This window comes from Siphateles boraxobius, unplaced genomic scaffold (genome assembly GCF_051911475.1).
Source record: "Siphateles boraxobius isolate OS27281-9 unplaced genomic scaffold, OSU_SipBor_1 60, whole genome shotgun sequence".
Lineage (NCBI taxonomy): Eukaryota > Metazoa > Chordata > Actinopteri > Cypriniformes > Leuciscidae > Siphateles > Siphateles boraxobius.
Genome location: NW_027509187.1, coordinates 617,133 through 628,998, shown reverse-complemented (window position 1 = coordinate 628,998; position 11,866 = coordinate 617,133). Strand labels below are relative to the sequence as shown.

General features: G+C 36.0%; 1 protein-coding gene across 1 annotated transcript in view; it reads left to right on the top strand.

The window, feature by feature from the left end:
• The first annotated feature begins 3,546 nt into the window (after positions 1-3,546).
• The window catches only part of LOC143718247 (uncharacterized), a 33,894-nt gene continuing 25,574 nt past the window's right edge, over positions 3,547-11,866 (top strand). The window contains exons 1-6 of the mRNA XM_077209254.1: positions 3,547-3,617; positions 3,787-3,850; positions 4,826-4,948; positions 6,075-6,164; positions 7,866-7,955; positions 11,224-11,313. Coding sequence (XP_077065369.1) covers positions 3,802-3,850; positions 4,826-4,948; positions 6,075-6,164; positions 7,866-7,955; positions 11,224-11,313 — 442 coding nt within the window. The 5' untranslated portion in view covers positions 3,547-3,617; positions 3,787-3,801. The remainder of the gene's footprint in view (positions 3,618-3,786; positions 3,851-4,825; positions 4,949-6,074; positions 6,165-7,865; positions 7,956-11,223; positions 11,314-11,866) is intronic.

Below are 11,866 nucleotides of genomic sequence, written 5' to 3'. Positions count from 1 at the left end.
AAAAGATGTCTTTATTGTTTAATAGGGGCCGATCGCCAAGACTTAAGAGAATAATTTTATAAAGTAAAAAATGTTAGCTATTAATGTTTTGTGTGTAAATAAAATTTAAATAATGTGAGACTCAATTTCCACTGTAATGTAGAAACAACATAAAGACAGAATAATGTCTCGATGAAATTAGGCTTCATTTTATTAGGCTTCAAAAAATAGTGAAAAAAGTGAACTTAAAACAAACCTCACATAAACCCATAATAGATGTCATATTATGTTGACTTTCTGTCTAACAGCTGTGCCAGTTGTCTAACATGTATGAAATATACAGACATTTCGGAAAGTTTATAAAACGGCATAAATTATAAATTAAATATTAATTTAAATTAATTAATTTAAAATATTTTATTTGATTAATCCGTTCTTTAGTCAAGAGCAGTTAGTAATTTTCTATTTTCTTTTTGTTCTTTGGTTAACTTTACTGACAGAGAGAATGAGTGGCTGCTGTCACTTTAAGATCTGCCGCTGCTGACAGGATCTCACGCGTCTCATTCTCTCACAACTCTTTACTTCCATCTAAGATTCTATTTAACTAATTTAAGACTGTTCTTGTGGGATACTCGACAAAACGGACATTTTGGCATAAATGTGTGTGTGTTATTGTTAGGTTCTGTCTTGACTACTTCGTTGCTGATAGAAAATGCAGCGGTTTAAAGTGGACTCGTTTTCATGGTAGGCCTACAGAATGTTTATTTTTTAGTAAGCTACACAGAATGTTCTACATTAATATATTTAGCTAACACAGTCTGAAGTTATTAAGCAGCAGTGTAGCTCGCCTCAGTCAACGTAAGGCTAACATCAACAGGTGTAACGTTAGACAGAAAATATGATTATCCTGACCTGAGCAAATTTACAGAATCAACCAATTCACATCTCCTTTCTTTCTTTTCATCCATGATGACATTAAAATCACCTGTTGTTGTTTCTGGCGTTGCGCCGCAACCGCTAACGTTATTCCTGCTCATTAGAACTTTCAGTGAGCTATTTTTAGAGTGCACGCGAAGTTCCTGGACGTGGACGCGCGCGTCGACACAGGCTCGGTCCTGCTCCTCCGTTGCGATGACGGCGTGCGGTTTAAAATCATAACAAACAAATTTGAAAGTGGGGGGGACACAAACGGGATTTTGAAAAGTGGGGGGGACATGTCCCCCCTGTCCCCATAGGAAATTACGCCCATGTAGGTGGGGCTGTGTGTATTGAAAAGCTTGTAATCATGTTGTGTACAGTTTGCCTCAAGACTTCAGTTACATGGAACCGTTTGATCTGGTTTTTACTCCAAAGCGACTTGTAGTTTAGCAGGTATATTCAGTATTACAGGCTTTTAAATGTTTCAGATATACATTTGCTTATTTTTCATCGCACATCCATTAACCTTATACACACAAAAGCTTATGATGAACATTTCGGTCAATTTAGTGTCTATTTTTATTAAATGAGATGCTAATCAGAGTTTAAGGAATAATTAGAGAATATTCATAATAGTTCATGCCTGTCATATGTGATCAGACTGACAGAATTGTCAGTAAAACAAAGCAGAAGAGACAAACACAGAGCCACACCGCGTCGCCATAGGTCGGCGCCATCTTGTCCGGCTATGTTGCAACAGAAAAGCTCTATAACACTTTTATACATGAGGTTTGAGCTTCACTGAGAGCCAGTATACACGATCAGCTCCTAAAAATGTTCAGGTTTCATGCTGTACATTCATATATTTCATTCTGTTTGTCTTTATCAATAGTTAGATTATCTCGTCATAATTTTTAACCCTTTTACTTTTTATCACATGATCAACTTCATTCTTATGACAGATTTTAACATGATTATTTTGCTCATTTGTAATAATATGCAGAAACTGCAATCATCATATTTGCCGTTGTGTAATAATGCAAAATAAAATGAAACAGACGTTGATGTTAATGCAGTGGTGACAGTCATGTACAGTAAGTAGTTTGTGGGATTTTCGATCACTGCGTTTGGAACAATTAATGGAAAAATCCACTTTGTTGACTTGATAAGAATCATTCATGACTGGAATCCATTCTGTTGGCCAGAGCCTAAAAACTCTGAATGTGTAAAAATGAGAGTAAACGTGAATATCAGTTTAGGAAGTACTTCTCATGAGATGCTCATACTTTACTGTAGTTCAGAGGATGAAATGTTCTTTATATTAGTGCCAGATTTACTGTGTGAATTTAAACTCATAATACATGAATTAATCTTCATTTATTCAGCTTGTTAAACATGATCATGCTCTCAAGCTTTTCATGATCCTGAATTTGACAAGGGAGTATGTAAATTACATAATAATGTAATGACTAATTAATCAAACCTTACTGTTCAATTCTTTACCAAAAACTCTTGACATACAAAGCATTGCACATTTGATAAGAATAGAGAAATCAACATAGTGAGTGAGACATCTATTTTAAATATTACTGCTTATTTAACTCTATGTGTAAATGTATATGCAGTGTGTATACAAATACATACATTTGTACATTTACGGAGGGGACATACTGTCAGGACACATTAAAGTGTGTCACATAGACTTTTTTGAAGGATGATGAAGTCTTTATGCAATGTGCAGGTGAGTAATTCAGAACATTTCTAAAGAATGTAATTATTGCTTCTCTACTGATTGCTTAAACTGTGATGATTATTATTGGTTAAATTCTTTGTACAAAGGCCAGAGTGGCAGATTTTATGAAGGGTGTGTCAATGTGAACAATATATAAAACATGTAGGCCTACGTATTGACATGTCCTCGTTTAGGGAAGGACCAACATTTTATGTATTTTCATGTGGTCTTTGTAAATCAAGTTCCATGATTAGAATTTGTTGCTGTTTCTCATTGTTTTTTCCTTCGTTGCCGATATCCAAATATTAGATATCGATTTGCCTAATTGATTTGTAAACTAGCATGCCGTTTCCCAGCCATTTTAAAAGACATTACAGTTTACTTTAGGGTTTAGGTTTGAGGTTGAGTTGCATTCAAAACAACATTTGATATGTATTTCTGCATTCCTGTTATGATCTTGCTAGTTTGCACTTTTTACAAACCCGGTCTTACTTGACCACTGCCTGCATCCAAGATGTCTTAGGGATGAACTCTTAAGCTTTTAATGTGACCATTAATTATTTAAACTAATAATTAATTAGCATTATTAAATTAATTAACAATTTCATTTTTTCCTGTGACACTTGGATCATTCACTGTGAGTTTTAAGGCACTGTTTTTGTACATTTACTAAAGTACTGAACTAATCAAACTGAATCGTTATTCCATGTAGATTCACATCTATATGAACAAAAAGTGAAAGAATGTCTTTCTGAATGCAGGTGTGCACAAGGAAACAATTAGTTAAAGTAATAAATCTTTTGATGTCAAATGAAAGATCAAAAACTGGTTTAAGGTATTTTTTAATTAAATTACATCAAGTTCCATGTAAAGGTCCACCCACAGTTATTAAAGGCACTGATAAGATTGTGAGCGCTGTAGTTGAGCATCACTGTATTGAACGACTGAAGAGAGAATCTCCCTGAGTTTGAGCAGTATCTGACCTCAGGTAAAGTTTCTTCTGTTTTAGCCCATTAGGCTCTAATGAGTTTGACTGTTTCTTATTTAAGTATTGAAGTGAATGTTATAGTTATTTTACAAATGTGCACAACAAAGAAAGAATAAAATACAACAACATAGAAACATATTTCATGTGTGTGTGTTGTATGTGTGTGCAGTTGCTATTCGTCACAATGAGGTTTCTGATCTCACTGTGTGTGCCTCTGCTGCTGCTGATTAATGGTGAGTGTTTTACATTACATTTACATTTAGCTGACGCTTTTTATCCAAAGCGACTTACAATTGTTAGATATGTCAGAGGTCGCACGCCTCTGGAGCTAAGTGTCTTAAGTTTTAGGGGTTAAGTGTCTTGCTCAGGGACACATTTGTGTCTCACAGTGGATTTGAACCCAGGTCTCCCACACCAAAGGCATGTGTCTTATCCACTGCGATAAAATTACTGATTTTTTTCACAATAATAGACAATTATGCTTATATTGTGTATTTTAACAGGTACAATCATTATTTTACTTCATCCAATCTTCAATTCATTTTTTGTTTTTCATTAAAAATGTTGAAATAAATGTAGTAGAAATAATTTATGTGATAAGAGTTTTCCTATTAATTTAAAACCTTTCCCATGTTTTAGCACTTTCTTACACATTGATTTTCACAGGAGACTCCAAAAGAAAATTAAAAAAAAGTTTATTTGGAGTCACATGAGATTATTAGTAAATTTATTTTTTATGTATATATATATATATATATATATATATATATATATATATATATATAAATATATTAACAATTAATAAATATAATTTACTATTAAAAATAAATAAATATTTATTTTTAACTTTATTAATTTAATATACACTGCAGTTCTATTGTAACACATAAAAGTTTTGAGGCAAAACCCCCAAGCCCGGCACAATGTGTTTGAAATGTGACATTTATGAACTGCAAAATCTCAAACACTTGCTTGTTTTGCGTCCAGTCATTATAGCGAAACAAAGCCCTCGCGACACATTCATGTCATTTCCATCCAAATGCATTAAATAAATAAATGAATACATGTCTGACAATCTTTATATCTCACAATTGTGACTTTGTTTCATATGTTTTATCTCACCTACTGTGCAGGTACATATATTTACATGTGTCCTCTGTATGTGTAAGAGTTGTTTTTTATGTAATAGTCTATTCTTTTTTTTTCAGTTATGAGTACTACTGTTATACAGATCAACAATCCAAAGCACAATCCAAAGCACAATCCAAAGCACAATCCAAAGCCTGATCCAATCCAAACCACGAAAACTACAACCAAGGACATAACGACTGGTAATAAAATGTGATATATTATTCTGGACGATTATGTGTTTACATAAAATATAGGAAATTAAATATAAAATGCCATGTGTCACAGTTGCATTTTATTTTGCATTTGTAACATTCCATATATATATAGTATAAAAGATTTGCTCTTATCAATGGAATGTAGGAATATACTGAAGGTACAGTAGTTTGCAGCCGAGGGGAAGCCATTCCTGGGGATAAAAATAAATTAGTAATAATAAAAAATAATAAGACATCTAGTTTAAATATAACTGTTTATTTATGTACACATATATACACATGTACATATATACGCTAACAGAGGGGACACACTGTCAGGACACATTCAAGTGCGTCACATGGGCTTTTTCAAATGATAATGAGCTTCTTGTGGATTGTGCAGGAGAGGAATCTGGAATAATTGAGAAGAATGTAATTGTTGCTCCTACTATAAAATTATGAATATAATGTTCAACTCTTTAGAGTTGCATGTCTTATGAGCGGTGTTGTCAAGGCAAACAATATATAAAACATATCAACATTATTCCTGTGCCCCATGAAGCTTTGCGCGAATTATGGGTGTAACTTCCGCTAAGCTGTAAACAATCAGTGAAAGGCTCGCTCTATAAACGCAAATTCCTCAAATTACACGTTATGCCATTTGTTCAATAATTAATATGTATAGGCTAGCCTACTGTATATTAACATATCATAATATTACTCTACATTCACCTTGTGCCTATCTGCAGTCAAGTTACTGTCTCAGAATAAAGCTTATTTTCATATATTTTTTTATATGGAGCCCCTGTTGCTCTGCCTTGTTCTGCAGGGTTGCTGTCAGCTACTGTAGACTTGCCTCACTTTGAAAGTACACTACTTGTTAGAATATAATTGCTATAATATAGTATATATATATATATATATATATATATATATATATATATATATATATATATATATATATATATATATATATATATTATATAATACTTTTGCAAACTCTATAATACTTTTGCAAACTCCATGACAGTTGCTTTCCAAAGCATCAGCAGGGATCCCTGCTACTGCTAAGTTGTTTTTGAATTTTGTTTGAAAATCATTGCTGTTGACATACAATTGTTCCTAATACCAGAATCCACAAGTCAGTCCAGCACATCAGCGTCTACAACAACAGAGATGACCCCATTCATAGAATCCATTACTCCACCAATCCCAACCACTGGTAAAGTATTGTGTTGCTTCATTTATAAACCCACTTGAGCGTCTTTTTGGACATTCATTTTTTCTTAAACATGAATTATTGAATTGTTGAATCATTATTGAACATTGAAATGTTCCTGATTGTCACATTAAATAAATTCACTAATTTCTACAGACAAATATAAATAAAAATGATATTAACAAGTAATACAGCTCACAAATGAGAATGCAATTCAAACTCTTAAAATGTAAACAAATAATTCATTTTTAGGCAAAGTGAAGACCTGCACTTTTGTTAATAGCAGAGCCGCTCCGAGCCTTTTGGGGGCCCTAAGCAGAATTTGATCTGGGGGCCCTAAGCAGAATTTGATCTGGGGGCCCCTCCCACTACGCAAGTCACATGTGCTTGACGATTATTGACACAAATGTCACGCAATAATGATACATTATAAATGAATACAGTGAGGTTATGTATAAATACTATACATATAGTATAAAATAAATACTTAATAAAAAATAGATGCCTACTTAAATAAAAAAGTTTTAACTTTAACTTTTCTCTTTTACTAACTCTTTGAAACTTCTTAAAATAAACTGTAATACATAACTAAAATAATGACAAAACTGAGAAATCAGGAACATAATAAGAGAAAAGGGTTCAATAATGGCAATTATTGTTGAAAACTGTAAAAATATTATTTCTCAACTGTCTCAATACAGTGTAACTGTCCTCAAAATCTTTATTATTATTATTATTATTATTGTAACAGACTTTGTTGGATTGTACATGATATAATAAAACAAAGTCTGTTACTATAATACCGGTAATGATGTACTGGCGCTCGTTGTATGTGTGTATGCAATCTATTTTTCCCCTCGGAGCTTGCCGTAGATTGGGTCGTGCACACTTGGTACTGGAGAGTCGCGGGGTTTTGGAGTTAGTGATCTGATGTGTGCTATAATAAAGTGGAGAAGAGTTCAAACTGCTATGTTTATTATTTATTCAAACTGCTACCCTTACACCTAGAAGGTTAAGTTTCCCTGCGGCTATTTTCTCCAACTTAAACCGATATCGTGACTATGCGCAGTTGCGCACGAATTCTCTATGCACTCGCGACGTGTCTAGATTATGCGCATGACTTAAACGCTGGCAGACACAGCAGCATTTGTTGGCAGGTATTTTGATCATGAAATCAGAATTTTCTTGTCTTGAATTATTCATTCATTCATATTCATTCATTCATTTATGTCACTTGTTTAAGTCATCTAAAAAAAATTCTTTTTAACTCGATTGGGGGGCCCCCTGGTGGGCTAAATAACAAAGTTACAAAATCTAACAGTAGGCTATTCAGGTACAGAACTTAAAAATTAAGCCTAAATGTAAAATAACACTATTTGTTCACTGTAGAAATTAAATATAATTGAATCTTTGTTAAAGCTGTATTTTGTTGTTTTATTAACACTAATGTCACAGACAACACTAGGAATATTGGGTGTCTGCTGTCACTTTAAGACCGAATGCACGGACCGTAAAAAATAAGAAATTACTGTACATTCGTGGTATAGATACGCACTTTGGTGAGATTGTGTTGCAGATGCGTCCCTTGCGGACGAACTCATGCAGTTCACTCACTTTGTGTCGAGTGACACTTCCTCTGCTAAGTTGTTTTTGAATTTTGTTTGAAAATCATTGCTGTTGACATACAATTGTTCCTAATACCAGAATCCACAAGTCAGTCCAGCACATCAGCGTCTACAACAACAGAGACGACCCCATTCATAGAATCCATTACTCCACCAATCCCAACCACTGGTAAAGTATTGTGTTGCTTCATTTATAAACCCACTTGAGCATCTTTTTGGACATTCATTTTTTCTTAAACATGAATTATTGAATTGTTGAATCATTGAACATTGAAATGTTCCTGATTGTCACATTAGGTAAATTCATTAATTTCTACAGACAAAGATAAATAAAAATGATATTAACAAGTAATACAACTCACAAATGAGAATGCAATTCAAACTCTTAAAATGTAAACAAATAATGCATTTTTAGGCAAAGTGAAGACCTGCACTTTTGTTAATAGCAGAGCCGCTCCGAGCCTTTTGGGGGCCCTAAGCAGAATTTGATTTGGGGGCCCCTCCCACTACGCAAGTCACATGTGCTTGACGATTATTGACACAAATGTCACGCAATAATGATATATTATAAATGAATACAGTGAGGTTATGTATTAATACAAAATAAATACTTAATAAAAAATAGATGCCTACTTAAATAAAAAAGTTGTAACTTTTAATTTACTCTAAACTTCTTAAAATAAACTGTAATAGATAACTAAAATAATGACAAAACTGAGAAATCAGAAATAAGAGTAAATATATAAGAATATATATAAAGAAATCATAATAAGAGAAAAGGGTTCAACAATGACAATTATTGTTGAAAACTGTAAAAATATTATTATTTCTCAACTGTCCCAATCATAGGCGGCCTTACCTATGTTTCACCCGTTTCAATTGAAACGGGCCCCGCCCTCCAACGAGGCCCCCAAAACACCGGCAAAAATCCCATTCATTTTCTCCATAGGATATTGATTTTCAGCCATAATGTCTAAACCATCCGAGGTAGAATGAACACAAGCTACGAGATTGTGAAACTACTCGGTTACTATCGTAACCTCAGTTCCCTGAGAGAGGGAACGAGTATTGCGTAGCTATACGCAGTGGGGAAACTCCTTTTCGTCGATTTACTGAAGCCTATATGTAAAACGCATTTGGAGCTGCACAGCTAGCTCACTGAGCGTCTGGCACGCTCATAGGCTGTGCTGCAGCAACTGCAAATCCAATGGCGCGGGTGACTCTGACGTGCGACCAATGAGCTAGCCCAACGTCAGAGCCCACCGAGGGGGCGTGGCCTAGCCTATATAGACCCCCGAATTAGCCATTATAGCAGGTTTATACGACTGAAGCGACAACTTCACCAGTTACTATAGTGCGGCCGGCTACGCTATACTCGTTCCCTCTCTCAGGTAACTGAGGTTACAATAGTAACCGAGTAGTTCCCTTTCGAACGGTCACTTCGTATTGCGTAGCTATACGCAGTGGGGACACCCTGCAAAACGCCGCACCCTAAGTAACTGGTTGCCCTGCAACTCAGGACCCCTGAGCTAACAGAACAAGCCAGAACCCAACAAATATATTTATATACACAACAGACCAGACACTGTCAGGCCTGAAAAATATATATGAGTCAGTACAACTGACATAATATACTAACAAAACCAGACACTGTCGGGATTATTAGCACAATTTTATAACCGGCCTAAGCGGGTTTTATATATATATGTATATGATTACGCACAGTAATCTTTGTAGACAAGACCAGACACCGTCGGGTCTTAATCATACCAAAAGTACCTTCGCCTGCAGGGAAGGCACCTCCATATTATAGAACTTAGAACTTCAAAAATGTGGAAGGCGAGGACCAGCCGGCCGCCTCACAAATATCTTGAATGGGAAAACCCGATTACCAAGCCAATGACAAGGCCATGCCTCTAGTCGAGTGGGCCTTGACACCTATAGGGCAAACCTGACCCACTGATGTATAGGCCATAGAAATGGCATCCACTATCCATCTAGACAGTCTTTGCTTCGTGACTGGATCACCCTTAGATCGGCCACCAAAGGAGACAAACAGCTGTTCTGACTGTCTAAAAGACACAGAATGCTCCAGATAGATTCTCAGCACCCTGACAGGGCAGAGAAGATTAACCTCCCCATGCTCAGCCGAAGGGGGAAGGGCTGATAGCGTAATAACTTGTGCTCTAAAAGTCGTTGAGAGCACCTTGGGTACGTACCCGTGCCTGGGTTTGAGAATGACTCTCGAGTCATCCTTCCCAAACTCCAAACATGCAGGACTCACAGAGAGAGCCTGCAGATCTCCCACTCGCTTGATAGAAGCCAATGCCAACAGGAGAGCAGTCTTTAGCGGGAGTGGCTTTAGATCAACCGACTGGAGTGGCTCGAAAGGCGGTCCCTTCAGGGCCCTAAGGACCGTGGAGAGGTCCCAAGGCGGCACCGAAGGGGGCCTGGAGGGGTTAATCCTCCTAGCGCCTTTCAGAAACCTTACCACCGGATCATTTCTTCCCAGTGAGTGGCCAGCCACCAAAGCATGATGCGCTGCGATGGCTGCCACATAAACTTTGAGCGTGGACGGGGTGCGGCCCGCGTCCAGTAGCGCCTGTAGAAAGGAGAGTACCACAGATACCTCACATGACTCTGGGTCAACTTGATTTTTCGAGCACCAGCTGGAAAAACCCGACCCCCTCAAAGCATACAGGCGCCGAGTAGTTCAAACTGCTCCTTTACACCTAGAAGGTTAAGTTCCCCTGAGGCTATTTTCTCCAACTTAAACCGATACCGTGACTATGCGCAGTTGCGCACGAATTCTCTATGCACTCGCGAGGTGTCTAGATTATGCGCATGACTTAAACGCTGGCAGACACAGCAGCATTTGTTGGCAGGTATATTGATCATGAAATTAGAATTTTCTTGTCTTGAATTATTCATTCATTCATTCATATTCATTCATTCATTTATGTCACTTGTTTAAGTCATCTAAAAAACCTTTTTTTTAAACTCGATTGGGGGGCCCCCTGGTGGGCTAAATAACAAAGTTACAAAATCTAACAGTAGGCTATTCAGGTACAGAACTTAATAATTAAGCCTAAATGTAAAATAACACTATTTGTTCACTGTAGAAATTAAATATAGTTTAATCTTTGTTAAAGCTGTATTTTGTTGTTTTATTAACATTAATGTCACAGACAACACTAGGAATATTGGGTGTCTGCTGTCACTTTAAGACCGAATGCACGGACCGTAAAAAATAAGAAATTACTCTACATTCGTGGTATAGATACGCACTTTGGTGAGATTGTGTTGCAGATGCGTCCCTTGCGGACGAACTCATGCAGTTCACTCACTTTGTGTCGAGTGACACTTCCTCTGCTAAGTTGTTTTTGAATTTTGTTTGAAAATCATTCCTGTTGACATACAATTGTTCCTAATACCAGAATCCACAAGTCAGTCCAGCACATCAGCGTCTACAACAACAGAGACGACCCCATTCATAGAATCCATTACTCCACCAATCCCAACCACTGGTAAAGTATTGTGTTGCTTCATTTATAAACCCACTTGAGCATCTTTTTGGACATTCATTTTTCTTAAACATGAATTATTGAATTGTTGAATCATTATTGAACATTTAAATTGTCCTGATTGTCACATTAGGTAAATTCATTAATTTCTACAGACAAAGATAAATAAAAATGATATTAACAAGTAATACAACTCACAAATGAGAATGCAATTCAAACTCTTAAAATGTAAACAAATAATGCATTTTTAGGCAAAGTGAAGACCTGCACTTTTGTTAATAGCAGAGCCGCTCCGAGCCTTTTGGGGGCCCTAAGCAGAATTTGATCTGGGGGCCCCTCCCACTACGCAAAGTCACATGTGCTTGACGATTATTGACACAAATGTCACGCAATAATGATACATTATAAATGAATACAGTGAGGTTATGTATTAATACAAAATAAATACTTAATAAGAAATAGATGCCTACTTAAATAAAAAAAGTTTTAACTTTTAATTTACACTTTAACTAACTCTTTGAAACTTCTTAAAACAAACTGTAATACATAACTAAAA